The sequence below is a fragment of the Nothobranchius furzeri genome, chromosome 2 (assembly GCF_043380555.1).
Source record: "Nothobranchius furzeri strain GRZ-AD chromosome 2, NfurGRZ-RIMD1, whole genome shotgun sequence".
NCBI classification, from domain to species: domain Eukaryota; kingdom Metazoa; phylum Chordata; class Actinopteri; order Cyprinodontiformes; family Nothobranchiidae; genus Nothobranchius; species Nothobranchius furzeri.
Window position 1 is genome coordinate 100468223 of NC_091742.1, and position 20005 is coordinate 100488227.

At 45.1% G+C, this 20005-nt stretch overlaps 1 protein-coding gene across 2 annotated transcripts; it reads right to left on the reverse strand.

The window, feature by feature from the left end:
* Nucleotides 1–263: 263 nt before the first annotated feature.
* LOC129160636 (gastrula zinc finger protein XlCGF57.1-like) lies at nucleotides 264–18550 on the reverse strand. 2 transcript variants are annotated; one of them, XM_070548556.1, is made up of 5 exons: nucleotides 18254–18550; nucleotides 17995–18157; nucleotides 17019–17103; nucleotides 16421–16831; nucleotides 264–2341 (listed from the first exon to the last, which is right to left on the reverse strand). In XM_070548556.1, exons 3-5 carry the CDS (start codon nucleotides 17026–17028, stop codon nucleotides 1047–1049), a joined length of 1716 nt encoding a protein of 571 aa, XP_070404657.1. In that variant the 5' UTR covers nucleotides 17029–17103; nucleotides 17995–18157; nucleotides 18254–18550; the 3' UTR covers nucleotides 264–1046. The 2 variants fall into 2 exon arrangements, with proteins under 2 accessions (XP_070404657.1, XP_070404656.1); XM_070548555.1 differs by having other exon boundaries at nucleotides 17995–18550.
* Nucleotides 18551–20005: the final 1455 nt, after the last annotated feature.

The following is a 20005-nucleotide window of genomic DNA, read 5'->3' on the forward strand; positions in this document are numbered from 1 at the left end:
GCTTTTATCAGTGGTAATGGCAAAAAATGCCTAAACCACAACTACATGAAAAAATCAGAACAGGACAACCGCATGATGCTGCGCTACTGAGAGAGGGCGTGAAGCCTCATTCACACTGAATACAGAATGCATGCAGAAGTGCTACGTGTCTGTGTTTAATTGTCCACCAGCTGTACTTAGTTGTGTCATCAGAAATAAAGGGAATGTGGTTAATTTTCATGCTGAGCTGTCCTGTTTCTTGGAGTGACTCAATCATGACAAAGTTTGAGTTAAAAAGATAACCAGTTTATTACAATCTAGTACATGTTAATACAAGCATCGGTACACCGGTGGAGAACCATGCAGCACAAAAGTGGTTCTGTCTTTCCGGCATCTGTCCACTGCTTATAACTCTACAACAGCATCCCTAAAAACTCTGGTACAGGCACATTCCTAAGCCTGCTTAGAATAGCAAAATGCTATTGTAGGAGAATGGAGTCTCCACAGAGCCGCCTTGTAATTTATGACTTCTTGACAACAGTCCCAGCTGTCTCTCCACAGCCTTTAAGATGGATTTCTTCTTAGGGTCTCCAAATGAATAAAGACACATTCTTTTTAAGCTGCAGTTATTACAACATTGTATGCTATTATTTTATATACAGATAAATTGTTTAAAGCAGACGTCACCGGTTTCTAACAGCTCTAAATTGCAGTGGGTTATGTACTACAACTATCATGTGCCTGTTGTCTGTTTCTTAAATACAGGAGGGTATAAAAGTTTTTTCTTAATCTTTAGGTAATATTTTTTTGTATTCAGAATTCATGAATGATCATCTCAAATGTTTGGTTACGGTCTGAGTTTAAAAAACAAAGGAGATTTGAAAATGAAAATCAAAAGAAGAGGCGGCTCAAGAGCCGAGTAAGGATTTGATCAACGATAGTTGAGCAGAGGTACAAGACTGACATTAAAGTTGTAAAAATACTAAATAGTACTTTTGGAAGTATTGTTGTTAAATAAATCCCTCGAGTTTTGTGTGGATGCTCGAATGTCTCTTTAAATTTGTCTTTCAGCAAAAATCTTTGTCCACACAGCTCACAGGCAAAGACTTCTCTCCTGTGTGGACTCTCATGTGTCTGTTTAAACTATTTTTATGGCTAAATCTTTGTCCACAGAGCTCACAGGCAAAAGGCTTCTCTCCTGTGTGGACTCTCATGTGTGTGTTTAAATGTGACTTTTTGGTACAGCTGTATCTACAGAACTCACATGCAAAAGGCTTCTCTCCTGTGTGGACTTTCATGTGATCGTTTAAACTTGCCTTTTGGGTACAACTGTATCCACAGAGCTCACAGGCAAAAGGCTTCTCTCCTGTGTGGACTCTCATATGTGTATTTAAAGTATTTTTATGGCTAAATCTTTGTCCACAGAGCTCACAGGTAAAAGGCTTCTCTCCTGTGTGGACTTTCATGTGTGTGTTTAAATTATTTTTATGGCTAAATCTTTGTCCACAGAGCTCACAGGAAAAAGGCTTCTCTCCTGTGTGGACTTTCATGTGTGTGTTTAAATTATTTTTATGGCTAAATCTTTGTCCACAGAGCTCACAGGCAAATGGCTTCTCTCCTGTGTGGACTTTCATGTGTGTGTTTAAACTTGCCTTTTGTGTACATCTGTATCCACAGAGCTCACAGGCAAAAGGCTTCTCTCCTGTGTGGACTCTCATGTGTGTGTTTAAAGTATTTTTATGGCTAAATCTTTTCCCACAGAGCTCACATGCAATAGTCTTTTCTCCGGTGTGGCCTTTCATATGATGGGTTAAACAGGACGTTTGGCTAAATCTTTTCCCACAGTCATCACAACTAAATGATTTTGGTTGTTTCTGGACTTCTCTGCATGAGCCTCCATGTTGCTTCTCTTTCACACATTTTGTATTAACCAAACACTCTGAAGACTTTACTGCTGAATGACTTGTCACTCTCACATGTTCCTGAAGAGACCACTTGTGGAGGAACCGTATACCACACACAGGGCAGCTAAAAGATTTGTTGACTGTCTTAATATCTGACTCCGAAGACTTGTTCTCATTACAGCCATGGTCTCCGTTTCCAGTTTCAGGCCCAGAGTCTGAACGCACAAAGTCTACATTCACATCATCTTCATCTTCTCCACTAACTTCAATCTCTGAAGAATCGGATGTCTTTTCATTAGGGTCCAGATCTAGGTTCTTGCTAGTTTCTGCTCCTCCACCAACTTTTGCTGTCATTTGCCCAGCCAAGGTGCTGGTTGGGACACCTCCGTCTTTCATTGGATGGTTGTGGAAATGTAGGAGCAGAGGTTTCTCATCCGTCTCTTCTCTCTTCCTTGAAACTGCATTGAACCAAGCAGAAATATACAAAAGAAAAATATTCAGTAAAAAGAAAAGACAAAATACCTAGGGGTGTTTTTGCAACCAGTAATATACATAACCAATGTTGGTAAACACATTACTATTTATGGTAATGCATTACTTTAACAAATAACTATGAATCTAATGAGGTGCTTTTAAGTCCAGACATCACTGACAAACCAGGCAAAGACCCTGCATTTCCTACCAGCTATCGCCCAATTTCCCTTATTAATGTTGATCTCAAAATAATTTGTAAAGCCCTGGCAAAAAGATTAGAGAAGGTAACCCCCTTCATAATACACCCTGACCAAACTGGTTTCATTAAGGGTAGACAGTCATCCACAAACTCATGTAGATTACTTAATTTGATAGATTTCTCTTACAGTAGAAACATAGAAACTAGTATATTATCTCTAGATGCAGAAAAGGCTTTTGATAGAGTTAACTGGAAGTTCTTATTTGCAACTTTACATAAATTTGGTTTTGGGAACTTCTTTATAAACATGCTACAAACATTATACAGTTCACCAACTGCACGTGTCAGGACGAACGACCAAATATCAGCTAGCTTCTGTCTTCAGAGGGGGACCAGGCAGGGATGCCCACTCTCCCCCTCACTGTTTGCTATCTTTATCGAACCACTAGCGGCAGCAATTAGGCAAACAACAGGTATTAAAGGGATAAAGTGTAAGAAAATAGAACATAAGATAAGTCTTTATGCAGATGATGTTTTACTCTTTCTCCGGAATTCTCAATCGTCTCTCTCTCATTCAATAGAACTGATAAACTCTTTTTCAAAAGTTTCAGATTACTCTATAAACTGGTTAAAATCCACAGTTCTACCAATTAATTTCTCTTTTGTCAATTTGCTTAATACACAATTGGAGTCAGGGAATATCACATACCTGGGAATTAATGTCTCTCCCAAGATAGCAGATCTAACCAAACTAAACTACATCCCACTTTTAAAGAAAGTGGAAGATGATCTTGCAAGATGGAAATCCTTACGAATATCACTCATGGGGAGAGTTGCTACAATTAAAATGATGGTCTTACCCAGAATAAATTACTTATTTTCAATGATCCCAAACAAACCACCAGCTGACTGGTTTAAATCTCTGGACTCCTCAATTACCAAATTCCTTTGGCAGGATAAACCTCCACGAATTAGCTTAAAAACGCTTCAGAAAACCAAAGACAGAGGAGGACTGCATCTACCCAATTTTTATTATTATTTCTTAGCCAACAGGCTGCAATATATACCAAGATGGTTGCAAGATAACCCACTAGATGAGTCCTGGTTAGATATAGAACAGACACTTTGCAATACGATAGAGCTTTCAGATTTACCATTTATTAGCTCAAGCAAGGGCGTAGGAACGAGTTTAATATTGGGAGGGACACATTTTGGAAATCTAACAAATCTGTTGTAGGTCAATATATACCGTAGGTCAACTTCACTGAAAAAACACATTAAATGATTATTTCTGATTCTAACGTGTCACTGAGTGTTTCATGCAGGCTGAACATGAACATAGTCTCCTGCCGCTATCTCCTGCATTAGCTTCTGATAGAAAATCTGATAGACGGTGAAACTCTAGGATTAGAAAAGTCTGACAGATGTGACTCACGGCGTAAGGCAAAGCCCAGAAAGACAAGAAAATAACTTTTATAGCCCAGTTCATTAACATTCTGTTTTTTTTTGTTTTTTTTTTGATCGGGGACCCATGAGCCAGCCAGAAGGGGAGGAGACTTAGGCTCCTTTTGACACTGTAGACCACAACATTCTACTAAACAGGTTAAAGGCCCTGGCTGGGATTTCAGGTTCTGCTCTAGACTGGCTCTCTTCCTATCTCACCAACAGAACATTCACAGTGAAGTCCGAAACCTTCTCCTCAGACACTGCCTCTCTAACATGCGGGGTCCCACAAGGTTCAGTTCTAGGGCCTCTACTATTCGCATTCTATATTGTTCCCCTAGCTGGCATCATTCAGTCTTTCCCAGACATCTACCACATCTACGCTGATGATATTCAGCTCTATATGTCCTTTATGCCACACCAGTTGGACAGGCTGGCCACACTTGTACTCTGCTTGACCCAGATCAGTAACTGGCTGTCCAGCAATTTTCTTGTCCTCAATGCTAACAAGACAGAGACCCTGATCGCTGCACCCCCGGAACTTCAGCCAAAAATTGAGCAGGAAATTGCCTCCTTTTGCCCATCAGCCAAGGCCAACCTTAGAAACCTAGGAGTTATTTTTGATCCAGCTATAAGTTTAGACTCACACGTCAAAACCATCTCCTGCTCTTGTTTCTTTCAACTGAGAAACATTTCAAAAGTCTGTAAACTGGTTTCTACTGCAGATCTGGAAAAAATCATCCATGCCTTTGTGTCATCACGCTTAGACTACTGTAACGCTCTTTTTACTGGTCTCAGTAAAACCTCCCTCTCACGCCTTCAAGCCATCCAAAATGCAGCAGCCAGACTCCTAACCAAATCCAGCAGACGAGCTCACATCACTCCAGTTTTACAGTCCCTCCGCTGGCTCCCGGTAGAATATAGAATACAGTTTAAAGTTTTAGTCCTCTTAACAACCAGGCTCCAAGCTACCTATCTGAGCTTTTATCCCCACACACCACCTCTCGGAACCTTAGATCCACATCTGAAAACCTCCTGGCTGTTCCTCGAACCAGACTGAAAACCAAAGGGGACAGGGCCTTTCAGACTATTGCACCCAGACTTTGGAACAGTCTACCTTCAAATCTCCGTCTCTCTAACACTGTAGAGGTCTTTAAAAATCATCTAAAAACTCACCTTTTCATCCAGGCGTTCCCTCCCTAAATGTTTCAAAAAGATGGCTTTGTTTGGGTTCACACCTTCACTTTGTTTATACTCATGATTTTATTTTCTACTTTATCACTGCTATTGTTTTTCTGATGTTTTTATTGGTTAGAGGTATTTGCCCTGATCTTTATCATGTTGTACAGCGCTTTGTGATTTATATCTGTGAAAGGCGCTATATAAATAAACTTTTACTTACTTACTTACTTACTTTTACTTACTTACTTACTCCCCATTAGCCGGATCCAGGTGATTACCGGCCAACGTGGACGTTTTAATTATAAAAAAGCTGTTTATGTGTCAGTAGGGTTTTATTTTTATTTAATAATATGAATGTAGGATATATTTTAATAATATGAATGTAGGATATATTATCTTATTCCTATGGGTAGAGATGTGTAAACAGATTTAATACAAGACTAAAGCTGTGAACATTCAGTCTGAATTGATCTGACTCTCATCAGAATATTTTAAACTACATCAGCCAACAATGCTGACCAACAATCAGAAAATTCTGTTTGTTTCTGACAGAATGAAAAAAGAAATAATTCACTTACAACAACAGCTGGAACTACGTTATTATTCAGATGGACAAAATAAACAAACAGTGGCCAAAATTGCAGTCTAAATGCACCAGAAAGCAGAGTTTAACACTTATTTTTTTAATATTTCTAAGAAAGCGTATACAGAATGTAATTTATTCTTAAACCGTACTGCCCAGCCCTACTTGTAATGGGATTACGTATATTTAACTGTGTTCACTTATTATTACGTGGTCAAAGCTCTGCCGGAGGTGGGAGTTGAAGACCGTCTTGACAGGTTCTTCTGCCAGGCTTTCCCAGCAGACCCTCACTATGCGTTTGGGTCTGCCAGGTCTACGCGGCATGTTCCCTTGCCATCTGATCCAACTCACCACCAGGTGGTGATCAGTTGACAGCTCCGCCCCTCTCTTCACTCGGGTGTCCAAAACATACGGCCGCAGGTCAGATGATACGACTACAAAATCTATCATCGACCTGTGACCTAGGCTGCCCTGGTACCAAGTGTACCGGTGGGCATCCTTATATTCGAACATGGTGTTCGTTATGGCCAAACTGCGGCTTGCACAGAAGTCCAATAACAAAACACCGCTCGAGTTCAGATTAGGTGGGCCGTTCCTCCCAATCACACCCCTCCAGGTCAAGCTGTCATTGCCCACGTGAGCATTGAATAGGGCTGTCGCGGTTGAGGAATTCCCCCTGCGGTGATTCAGGGTGGCTTAATATTGCGGTGTGCGATATTATTGCAGTCCTTTTTTTTTATTGCAGTACTATCTAAACATAATGTTTACACATTTAAAAAAGGTTAAAAATTGCCGTGCCTTCTTTTATAACACTTTACTGAATGCAGATCAAAGGGCACAACACAGATCACAGTAACGTTTGTTTCTCCGACAGTCGGAGTCCAACAAAATTCAGGAGAAGGTTAAACTTTTAAATGCAAATTTGGCTGCAGCATCTAACAAATAAGAAACAAGTCCCCATTTTTGTTTAGTTGTTTAAAATCAAGCATAAAAAATTGCATGTACCGGGCGTGCGCGCGCCGGGGGGCGGGCGCACTATCATTTCACTTTCACACACACGAATGACGGTGCTTTATAGCTCGGTCACGTCCTTGTTACCCACAAGGAAAACCAGCATGTTAACCATATACTGTTTGAGAGAGGATCTGAGAGGGGTGGCAACATTTCCAGCAACACCGAAAACCCTCTCGGATGGTGCGCTCGTTGCACTTACCCCAAATTCCACTACCTCCGCTCCCCTCCGCTCCGGTCCGGCCCCGCTCGCTTCCGAACTCAACTTGCGTGCGACTCTGGCGAGCAAAGGGAATCTCTCCGCTCCACCATGTCAGGGGGGTTCTTTAGGGTGGATGCATTCCTCCTGCAGGTAGCGAGTGAGCTCCAGCTCGGCTTAAACTCTCTTCGGGACGGTTGCAGAAGCAGTGCTTGTCCGGGACTTCAGCAGGTCTCCGAGCGTTTATTATTTATTTATTTTTTGCCGCTGGTGGCAGCTCTGTCACGGCCAAGGACTCTGGCTGCGCAGCAGCTGACGTACTGAAAACCAAAGTGCTCCCACAGGAGCGAAGTAACGTTTCGTTTTGATACCAGTGCAGCATTGAAGTCCCCCAGCAGGACAATGGAGTCCCCTGATGGAGCACTATCTAGCACTCGTCCCAGGGACTCCAAAAAGGGTGGGTACTCTGAACTGATATTTGGCCCATAAGCACAAACAACAGTCAGGACCCGTTCCCCGACCCGAAGGCGCAAGGAAGCTACCCTCTTGTCCCCCGGGGTAAACCCCAACACACAGGCAGAGAGTCTCGGGGCTAACAAAAAGCCAACCCCAGCCCTCCGCCTCTCACCCGGAGCAACTCCAGCAAAGTAGAGTGTCCAACCCCTCTCCAGGTCTCGGGTTCCAGAGCCAATGCAATGTGTCGAGGTGAGTCCGACTATATCTAGCCGGTACCGCTCAACCTCTGCCACAAGCTCCGGCTCCTTCCCCGCCAGCGAGGTGACGTTCCATGTCCCAAAAACTAGTTTTCTTGTCCGGGGATTGGACCGCCAAGGCTCCCGCCTTGGTCTGCCACCCGATTCGCATTGCACCGGACCCTTCATGTTCCTCCTGCGGGTGGTGGGTCCACAGTTGGACGAGCCCATGTATCCGGTTCGGGCTGGGCCTCCTGCCAGCAGGACATGCCCGAAACACCTCCCCAGGGAGGCGTCCAGGAGGCATCTTGACCAGATGCCCAAACCAACTCAACTGACTCCTTTCGATCCGGAGGAGCAGTGGTTCTACTCCGAGTCCCTCCCGAATGTCCGAGCTCCTCACCCTATCTCTAAGGCTGAGCCCAGTCACCCTACGGAGGAAACTCATTTCAGCCGCTTGTATCCGCGATCTCGTTCTTTTGGTCATTACCCAAAGCTCATGACCATAGGTGAGGATTGGGACGTAGACCGACCGGTAAATCGAGAGCCTGGCTTTCTGGCTCAGCTCCTTCTTCACCACAACAGATCGGCTCAACGTCTGAATCACTACAGACGCCGAACCAATCCGCCTGTCGATCTCCCGATCCCTCCTACCCTCATTCATGAACAAGACCCCGAGATACTTAAACTCCTCCACTTGAGGTAGGACCTCTCTCCCGACCCGGAGTTGGCAAGCCACCCTTTTCTGGTCGAGAACCATAGTCTCAGATTTGGAGGCGCTGATCTTCATTCCAGCCGCTTCACACTCGGCCGCGAACCTACCCAGCAAGAGATGAAGGTCAGAGCTGGATGAAGCTAGGAGGACCACATCATCCGTAAAAAGCAGAGACGAGATTCTCCTGCCACCAAACTCGACACATTCCACACCACGGCTGCGCCTAGAAATTCTGTCCATAAAGGTAATGAACAGAACCGGTGACAAAGGGCAGCCCTGGCGGAGTTCAACCCTCACCGGGAACAGGTCCGACTTACTATCAGCTATGCGGACCAAACTCACGCTCCTCTGGTAAAGAGACTGAATGGCCCTTAACAGAAAGCCACCCACCCCATACTTCTGGAGCGTCCCCCACAGGGTGCTCCTGGGGACACGGTCATAAGCCTTCTCCAAATCCACAAAATACATGTGGATTGGTTGGGCAAACTCCCATGCCCCCTCCATCACCCTTGCAAGGGTATAGAGCTGGTCCACAGTTCCATGACCAGGAGGAAAACCACATTGCTCCTCCTCAATCTGAGATTGAACTATCGATTGGACCCTCCTCTCCAGTACCTTGGAGTAGACCTTTCCAGGGAGTGTGATCCTCCGATAGTTGGAAATAGAGCTGAAACGATTCCTCAAGTACCTCGAATAAGTCGAGTACAAAAAATCCTCGAGTCAAATTCTCTGCCTCGAGGATTCGTTTAATTCATATTTAATTTATTCATGGCTTTGCAATCGCCCGGGATCATGTTTCACCCGGACCGAAATAAGTGACGCACATGCCCACTGGACTGAATGCACTAGCGAGTAGCGAATATAACTTAACTTTCTCTTAAGCCATGGCGGACAACGTGGACCCCGGTGGAGTGTGAAAAAGACAGAAAATGTCAAAGTTGTGGGACCATTTTTCACGTCGTAAGGTGGGAAACGTAGTCCAGTATAAATACAGTAAAATGGATTTAGCCTACCACAACACCACATCCTCCATGCTGCAGCACCTGTAAATGTCACTTCTGCAAGCGGACTCGGAGCCTCTACAAGATAATGCATTTTAGCCTGTTTTTCTATATATTCTGGGGACTCTGCGACTTTTTCGTTTGTAGCACTCAATTTCAACTCACACCGTACGTCTGCTAGCAACACGTCTGACTTTTTACTGTGTTATTGATGTCTGTTGTCCCTCGGGGTTTCTGCAGGGGGACACGGGTATTTATGAGTGGCGGAGGAAAACGAAAGAAAGTAAATAAATGTTTTGTGATCAGTATAATTTGACAAAACCACAGCAAACATGCTTTTGGCAATCCTTGTTAGTGTGAGAAAAAAAAAGTGTGGAAATTAAAACGGACGTGTGTTAATAGGGAAACAGCCGGCGAGCTGTTTGCGCCGTGAGCGGTTCTGGTTCTGTTTGGGCCGCAGCCGCTCGCAGCGTTATCCTAGTTTTTGTCTGGCTTGCAGGCTAGCAGATTCTCGCACGAGGGGAAAATTGGCTCAGGTTGTTTACTTATTTTTTGCACAGGCATTTGTTTACTGTGAAGTAAAGTTGAAGTGCTGAAGTTATGCAAACTAATTTTGAATAAAACTTGAAGAATAACTGGCAATTGCTTGCTCATTTTAAGAGGTCTTTCATAATTATAACATGCTATTTGATATCAAATCACTTTTATTGTCACGTCACATGTGCAGGTACACTGGTACAGTACATGCGAGTGAAATTCTTGTGTGCGAGCTTCACAGCAACAGAGTTGTGCAAAAATACAGTAATGTAAAAACAAGTAAAATATAAAAATGGCTAATCTAAGTATACAAATGAATAAAGTAAACAATAAGATAAGAGATATAAAATGTACAGAGGTTGGTATGTGCAAAACAGTGGCATTAATGTACAGTATGGAGCGTGTAATGTTGGAACTTGGTGGAGCTCGCGACGAGGCAGCCATACTCGGCGCCATCTTGGCTCATCAATATATGATATAAAGGTTTACAAACACAAAAGGGTAATTTATTAGAGTACTCGATTAATCGAAAAAAAAGATTCGATAGAGTACTCGATTACAAAAATATTCGATAGCTGCAGCCCTAGTTGGAACACACCCTCAGGTCACCCTTCTTAAAGATGGGGACCACCACCCCGGTCTGCCACTCCACAGGAACTGCCCCCAATGACCACGCAATGTTGCAGAGACGTGTCAACCACGACAGCCCTACAACATCCATAGCCTTGAGATACCCAGGACGAATTTCATCTGCCCCCGGTGCTCTGCCGCTGTGTAGTTGTTTGACTACCTCAGCAACTTCTGACCCCGAGATTAGACAATCCATCCCCAGGTCTCCCAGCTCTGGTTCCTCCTCGGAATGCGCGTAGGTGGGATTGAGGACAGGGGTGGACCGTTAAAGCGCCCAAGCGCCAATGGCACTAAATTTTCTCGTCGGGCGGTAAATACTTGACGACTTACCGCCCGGGTGGCGCCCAAGCCTTATTTGTCATTTACACACCGGCTTTCACCTGCATCATGGCCCCGCCCTGTAGGAAGCTGCCGTTTTCGTTTCGCGCGCGTGAACCTGCGCGCCTCTAGCCACGTACTGCACTTGTACGATTCGTGCACGTACTGCATAATTATAGTCACGTGAACTATAAGTTTACTATTAAAGACGAAGTGGAACCACGCTAGAAACACACAAGCACGCAGGAAGATCGCGCCACCACAGGGATGGGATTTCTTGATGAAATCTCCGGCAAAACGCTTTAGAACTGGCGAGGAGAAGCGAGACAGTTCGAAACGGTATGAAGCAGAGAAGCGTGTGCGTAGGTGGAATGATTCTTGGCGGTTTAAAGAAGACGGGAGGCGCAGAGAATGGCCGTGTTCGAGTTGAGCAGCGGCTCGCCTGGAAAACAGACGAGAGCAGACGGAAGCAGCATGGGGAGTGGCTGAAAGCCGGGTTGGACCTGGCCCGCAGCGGGGCTCAGCAGCCTCCAGAAGCTGATGGCAGTGTGGGTTTAAGTCCCTGCGGGGTGGGAGTGGCTGAAAGCCGGCGTCGCTGGGGACACACCGGCCGCGGAAGCGCCGAGAAGCGAATCGTTCACGAAGTCCGGCCGCTGCTCGCCGCTACTCAGTTCAGATCAGACGCGCCTCGGCTCAGCTGTAGTTTTTCTTTTACTTGGTGTCCTCCATTTCCTCAGCTCTTTTCTTCTACGTGTGTGTGTGTGTGTGTGTGAGTGACAGAGAGAGAGAGAGAGAGAGAGAGACTATGGTGTGAACCAGTTGTTTCTGCCAGTTGAATCTCTTGGATTTCCCTACATGTGTACCTCGGGGGTGACGATGGCTGAAGATATCGCGTTAGCGTTCACACTTGTTCAATTTTCAATTTTAATTCTGGTGCCTGTTAGCAGCTGAAACACATCCTCACGTACTTGTGGATATCATATATTGTATATGGAGACATGACTGTAATAATAAGTAAAGGTTATCAGCTGTAGCTTCAATGTGCTCATAGGAAACGTGACAAAAGAACACAAAACACATTTCTCTTTATGGCCTATATAGTTGTCATCATCAACATAGCATGATTTACAGAATACATGTGACCAACTAACATTTCATGTTCTACCACCGGATGTTTGGATCAAAATATGAACCAATCAGATCTTAGATCAGGAGAGAGCCAGGCGTTTCCCGTCATCCTCTAGGTTTTGCAGCTGAGGGAGAGCAACTGCAGCGCCTTGCTCCAAAATCTGCGGCCGCCTTGATCTCACGAGGTTATCGTTGCCTACGTATGCATGACGTCAGAGCAAGTCGGCGTCAATTCGGACACAAATCTAACCGGCATGCACTGCTCGCTGATCACTGCTGGTCTAATCTGCACAGAACTGGCTCATCTCGAACACAGTCAATGGCTCGAGTACAGCAAAGCGGAGTTGGTGATGTACTGCGTTGTATGCCGGAAGTATGCGACGACAAAATCGAGTTTTGTTGAGGGAACAAACAAATTCAAACTTGAATACATTATTATGTTTGTGAATGTGTACAAAATAAAGGTTTATTACATTTAAAACGGTTCAGTTGTTATTTTGACTCATTTTGGCAGCTGACCAGCGGGGCCGGTAGATTCTTGGCAGGGCCGGTAAATATTCAGAGTTACCGGCCCGGCTGGCCGGTTGGTTTTGAAGTTAATGTCCACCCCTGGAGGAGCTCCTCAAAGTATTCCTTCCACCGCCCGACTATAGCCCTAGTTGACGTCAGCAGCTCCCCATCCCCACTGTAAACAGTGTGAGCGAGTTGCTGCCTCCCTCTCCTGAGGCGCCGGACAGTTTGCCAGAACCTCTTTGGAGCCGATTGATAGTCTATCTCCATGGCCTCACCAAACTCCTCCCACGCCCGAGATTTTGCCTTGGCAACTGCCACTGCTGCACCCCTCTTGGCTATCCAGTACCTGTCTGCTGCCTCCGGAGACCCACAGAGTAACCACGCCCTGTAGGCCTCCTTCAGCCTGACGGCTCCCCGAAACTCTGGTGTCCACCAGCGGGTACGGGGGTTGCCACCACGACTGGCACCGGCCACCTTGTGACCACAGCTAGTAACAGCCGCCTCAACAATCGCAGAGTGGAACAAGGCCCACTCGAAGTCAATGTCCCCCACTGCTCTCGGGAAGCGGTCAAAGCTCTTGACAGGTTCATCTGCCAAGCGTTCCCAGCAGACCCTCACTATGAGTTTGGGTCTGCCAGGTCTACGCAGCATCTTCCCCTGCCATCTGATCCAACTTACCACCAGGAGGTGATCAGTTGACAGCTATGCTCCTCTCGTCACTCGGGTGTCCAAAACATACGGCCGCAGGTCAGATGATACAACTACAAAGTCTATCATCGACCTGTGACCTAGGCTGCCCTGGTACCAAGTGTACTGAAGGGCATCCTTATGTTCGAACATGGTGTTCGTTATGGCCAAACTGCGACTTGCACAGAAGTTCAATAACGAAACACCACTCGAGTTCAGATCAGGTGGGCCGTTCCTCCCAATCACACCCCTCCAGGTCAAGCTGTCATTGCCCACGTGAGCATTGAAGTCCCCCAGCAGGACAATGGGGTCCACAATGCGATTGGTAGAAGAAAAAAATAACCGCTATCTGCAATTTGTGATTAACGCCTCTCAGAGCCGGTCAAACCAGCCGTCCGTCGCTGCTACTCTGGAGCCTAGAGATACCCTGACAGCAGCATTGCGTCGGCCCCTCCCTTCCTTTCCCTAACACTGTAGACGCGCAGCGGCAAAAATGTAAACAAACATATTTGCCAAATTTTACTCCGTGAGAGTGCTGTAAAGTTTGTATCCTACAACAAAAGCACGGCGCGGAGGAAGCTCGTTAAAATGCGTCAAAACAGTAATGTAATATGTGTTATAAGAAGAAACTGTGGGTGGAGTGAGGTGAGATTGTAAGGCACGCTGCAGAAATAAAAACACAGAGCATCAACACTCGTCTGTAACCCATAAAATAATAATGAGCATCATGCTGCCAGATCAGCAGCTTGTGATGACAGTTAGTTCTGCTCACTAGGTCAGCTGACCTTAATCCACAAGATGGGACATATGGCACTAGAATTCCAGATAAAGAGCTAGGAGCAAGGCCATTTAAACATTTGTAGGCCAGAACCAAATTCTTAAATTCAACACAGATCTGAACTGGGATCCAATGCAGAGAGGCTGGAGTGATATGATCAAATCGACCAGTGCCAGTCTAAAGATGGGCTGCAGCATTTTGAACTAGCTGCAGCCTAGCAATACATCCATGATCAACACCCAAGTAAAGACTATTGCAGTAGTCTAAACAAAATGCATTAAATGCATGAATAAGCTCCTCAAAATGATTCCTCATCAAAAAGGACTTATAAAGATTCTTTAGGTGAAAAAAGCATACTTGAACCACATTATTGACTTGAACATCAAATTTAAGCTGAGAATTCATCTTAACACCCAAATTAGACACAACATGCTTTGCATCATATGAGACTGAGTAACTACAGGAGCACCACTTGGTGCAAACATAATCAACTCAGTCTTAGACTCATTAATCTGGAGAAAATTACAACCATCCACAATCATTAACCTCACGAAGACAACTCAGAGCTAAATCCTTAGCTTTAACAGGAGCATAGACCTGACAGTCATCAGCATAAAGATGAACGTCAAGCTCATATTTCCTAAAGATGGCCCCAAGAGGGAGCAACTATAAATTGAAAAGCAGAGGACCAAGTACAGAGCTCTGTGGGACCCCATATTTCAGGGGAGCATCACTTGAGCAGAAGCTACCAATCTTAACAGTAACATATCTGTCAGACAGGTAGGAACTCATCCAGAAGAGCGCTGAACCAGAGAGACCAACAAACTTCTCCAGTCGATTGAGAAGTATAACATGATCAAGAGTATCAAAAGCAGTGGTCAGATCTAAGAGTGATAAAAAGACTGTCACCCACATCAGTATATTTGTAAATATCACTGAACACTCTCACAAACGCAGTTTCAGTACTGTGCTTTGTTCTAAAAGCTGATTGAAAAACTTCTAAAATTTGTTATTATCTAAATGGTCTGACAATCGCTTAAAAACGACTTTCTCAAGAACCTTAGAAAGAAATAGCAGCGTAGAAATAGGTCGATGATTGGATAATACCGAGACATCAAGACCGGGTTTCTAAGAAGGGGTTTGATTACAGCTCTTTTCAGACTCTTAGGAACTTCCCCACACTGCAGACTAGAGTTGACTACATTATGAACCATATTTGAAATAGCTGGCCAAACGTTCTTAACAATAGAGGATGGAATGATGTCGAGTGCAGAGCTGGATGGTTTCATCCTTCCAACAATTTCATCCAACATATCTGGGGATACAGAGTCAAAAGAATTCAAAGTAGTTGAATCAAAACAGATATCTTCATCAATAAAACTAAATTGCTGGGGAATTTGAGCTTGAATAGTTTCAGTTTTGCCTATAAATTATGTCAGAAACCTCTCAGCAGTAGTCGAAGAGGCTTTAAGTCCATCTGCGCACACACACACACACACACACACACTCAAACACACACAGTTTGATGGAGGGATTTCTATCCAATCAGTGAAAACTGGACGTGCACATTGATTGGACGAGGTTTTTCTAGGATTGTGATTAAAATTATTCTTTATTTTGAAAAAAATTATATATTTTAGACACCATCAGCATGTGAGGTATCTCAATGTTCTCATGACTAAACTCTAACATGAGACTGCGCTCTAACCTGTCACATAACAAGCTAAATGACAGTCAGACATGTCAGATGGACCGTATGACAGCTGCTAACGTCGGCCCTGCCCTACTTTACCTCTACATTACAGTTCCTTTATCCGTGTCCATCCTAGAGCTCCTCTCTGACCTTCATGCTTATTTAGAGCAGCTGATTTTTAAAGTTAGCAGAGTTCATCCTTGGTAGTGGGTTCACTCACTCATTTAACCCTTCACCACTGAAACCAGTTTGTTCATTCCAGTCCTCCTAAATAATCCTCCAATCATCCAACTGGAATCCTTAAGGGTCCCGTAACGTCCATCCTGTCAGAATAGGCCTTGGGAGCCCAGGTGTTACTAGAACTAATGGTGTCTCCTCACCAGCGTGAGCCTCCACACTGTGAAGGTTGGTCTCCAAACATGAACTTTATATTCATGCATTCATCTCCTCTTGTAACACTTTAACATGTTTTAAAAGGCTTGTATCATGATAAGTTACCCCCCCCCCCCCCCGACCAAAGATAAGATAATTATCATAAACACTGCAGAGACATCATTATGTATGAAATATAAGTTATTTTTGTTCACCATTACTTCAACCCAATAATAAGATGCGTGGATGTGAGGAACCACACTGTCTCCTGCAGTCCTACATTCTTATGAACCAACAGCCTGAAGACCTGACTGCTGCATGACTCGTCTCCCTCACGTGTCTCTGGAGAGACCACTTGTGAAGGACTTGCTGACAGACTTACCATCTGACTCAGAAGACCTGCTCTCATTCCAGTCATCATCGTCATCTTCATCATCATCATCTCCACTAACTTCAGTCTCTGAAGAATCAGATGTCTGTTCATGAGGGTTCAGACCTGGGTTCCTGCTAGTTCCTGCTCCTCCACCAGCTGAGCTGCTGGTTGGAACATCTCTGTCTTCTATCTGCTGCTGATGAAGCTGTGAGATCAGAGGTTTCTCTTCATCATCCTCACTCTTTATAGAAACTACAGTGACTGGAAACCTGCCAGCATCAGTCTCCTCCTTCAGATGGAGCTGCTCTCCCTCCAGACTGGTCCAGAGTTCCTCCTGTTCCTCCTTCATGTGGAGGTGTTCTGGGTCCTGCTGGTCCTCACCAGGAGCTTCTTCTTTAACCAGCGCCAGCTGTGGAACATCTGTAGGAAACACAGACACGTGATGCTACAGCCCACCATACCTTTATGTTTACACCAGGAGTGCTAAACGTATACAGATCATTATTTTAAAGATTGAACCTCATTCTCATCATTTCACTGTAATGTCCCACCATAGACTCCCCATTCATTCATTCATTCATTCATTCATTCATTCATCCACCAGTACCTGTGTCCATGCTGATGAAGCAGTCCCAGCTGATGGATGATCCTGAAGTGGTAGCAGGTTTTCTTTAGCCGTGTTTAGCTAACAGCTGCAATAGAAACAAAGCAGGAGAGCTGATTAAAGCCGGGCGTACACTGTGCGACTTTTCCACTCGTAGCACTCAGCTTCAGCTCAAACTGTACGACTTCCTCGCAGAGCAGATCTCACGAGTCATGTGCTCACACTGTACGACCCAGTTCTCGCATGCGATCTGACTGCTCACACTGTACGTCTGGTAGCAACACGTCGGCCCTAAAAATGTGCTAAAAATAGCAGTTTTTACTCAACACGTCAGACTTTTTTGTCTTGCCTGTTGTCCTTCGGGAGTGCTGCAGGAGGACACACAGAGATTTATGGGGGTTGGATGAGGAAAACGAAATAAAGAAAGTGAATCTGTGTTTTGTGATCAGTTTAATTTGACATGAACACGACAAACACGCTTTCTTGACAATCTTTGTGAGTAAAAAAACGTGTAGAAACAAAAACGAACAACGTGTGTTATTAGGGAAATAGCGAGCGACCGGCCGGCGTTGATGCAGGATTGCGCGCGCATGCGCCGTGAGCGGTTCTGATACTTTTTTTGGATCGTAGCTGCTCGCAACTGCTGCTTCAACAGTGCGATACCCTCACGAGGGACGAGCGAAATATTAAACACACCAGAAGTCCCTGCGACCTCACGACTGCTGATCGGCGGCTGGTCACGTGGTGTTAATCGCCTCTCGTAACCCCCGGTACACTACACGACCGCTCGGCGCAAAACTCGCCCCGATGTCGTGGCTTCTCGCACGACTGGAAAATCGGCTCAAAAAGTGAAAAAGTCGCACAGTGTACGCCCGGCTTAAGATGCTGCTTCAGAACAACGCAGGAGATTAAAGATCCAACGCTTTGGTTCTGATCAGCTGAGGACACATCCAGTCTGGAAAAGAGGACCTTTGCTCACCAGAGTTCACGGAGTAGAGCTAACCGCTTTTTCCTCCAGAGTCACATTCAGATTCGGGCCTTTTCCGTCGGAGAGTGTGAGCAGGATGGATGAGAGAGCGAGCAGCGATCCTGCATCATGACCAACTCAGATGAGCGAGTCTGATAGAGGGAACCTCTTCAATCTGATGAAAGCAGCAAAACGAGCGCGTTTCTCAGAGAGGCCAAAGGAACAGCAGCAGATCCAGAGGGCAGGAAGTCTAGAGAAAAGCTTTTCTCACCCATCACCTGCTTCTGGAGCTCCGATTGTCACGAAGACCGCAGAATAGCTTCTCTGCTTCTGGAAAGAACTCCACCAAGTTGTTGAGGAGGAGAAGAAAGTTTCCACAGCCTGGTGAGAAGATTTCTGCAGCAGCAGCAGTTAGTCGCTTTAGCTGATCAACTCTCCCAGAGACTGAAGTGAAGACATTTTTACTGCAGAGCCTCAAATCTTCTCCTCACACACCACAACAACAACAAGCTAGCTCTGCTAGCAGCTTCCGGTTTCTGCTGCTTCCGGTGGTCCGTGACCAGCGTAAAGGTGCGCTAGCGCCACCTGCTGGAGCAGAATAAAACACACCTGGCTCTCACACATAACCTTCCGCTGGTGGTTTTCACAAAATATTTGTCTTAATGTTTTTTTTAAAGGTTTGGTCAAAAGCGCCGAAAAAACAAGTACACTACATTTTTTTATACTGAGTCTGACCAAAATGATCACCTTTTCCTTTAGGACCCATAACCTAATTGTTTCAGTGAAGGTATACAGATTGCCGCACTCAACAGGAACAGAAAATGCGTTCTATGATGATTTGGTCTTAGATGATAAACTTCAATTCAGTTTATATAGTGCCAAATCACGACAAGAATCGTCTCAAGGCACTTCACATAGTAAACATTCCAACACAGGTCAGTTCATTTAGCCAATCAGTAAAAAGTTTCCTATATAAGTGTGGCAAGTAAGAAATATAAATATAAATAAAGGATAAAAAGAGTCGTAACAACACCATCCTGGGTAACCCCCCCCCCCCCCCCCCCCCCCCCAGGGAAGGGTAGAAGGCCCGTAGGTTAAAAGAATCACAAAGGGAACAGATGGTATCTTTCCAGTAAACAAATCTTTATTAAAAATCGACGCTAAAAACCATACTGGTGGAATTTGAGGGCTTGGAGTTCAGTTAGTGCAGTTAGTTCACAGGAAGTAGCCACACTGACCTAGAGCCAACAAATGCTAAAGGATGTTAAACCAACAAAAATTAGACACACTAAACACACCAACTAATAATAAAACACATACAAATGAAATCTGGATACTTCCTGGCAATCCTGTGAGCGTTCTGGTGGTTACCACGGCAACCAGGCGCCCGAGGCCCAACAACTAATTAACACCAATCACTGTAGACGAACAAATCCATACGGACAGAACAGATTAATGCAGACGGAACAGCAGTGATGCAGCCCTCTGGGCACACCACCGGCTCCAGAGATGGACTGTGTCGTGGCAGGACAGCAAGATGGAGCAGCAGAGGGTCCGGTGCACCACCGGCGACGTCAGACGCTCCGCTGATCTCGGTGGAGCACTGCAAGCAAAGCCGGATGACGAGCGGCCCTTAAGCCAAACAGCCCTGGAAGCCACACTGCAACACAAACGCACGGACAATCAGGGGCAGGTAAACATACAGAAATAAAATTGTGCCTGTGTAACTGAATCATGGACACTTACAAAGCAATAAACATGTTAACAGCACATTCAAGCTGTGAGTTCTTTAAACGCATGTAAACCGTCGTCCACGTCAGTAACCAGTAGCGTCAGGGGGCATTGGGCCTGGGCGTTACAAACACCGGCTATGAGGACGTGTGTGCCCTAATAAGCCACAAGTTTTCTGTTGTACCAAACTATGTTGTTAGAAACACACAAAATTTAGCTGTTTATTTATAAATCTGTAATATTTAGTACATTTGTTGACATACATAGGACGCCATGTTGGCACTCTGGGGGC

Bases quoted from the DNA above. Each gene is read 5' to 3' on its own strand.
- LOC129160636 (XM_070548556.1), bottom strand. The intron at 2,342-16,420 runs GTAAGTCTGTCA...GGTTCAATGCAG, and splicing joins CAGGTCTTCTGAGTCAGATG to TTTCAAGGAAGAGAGAAGAG.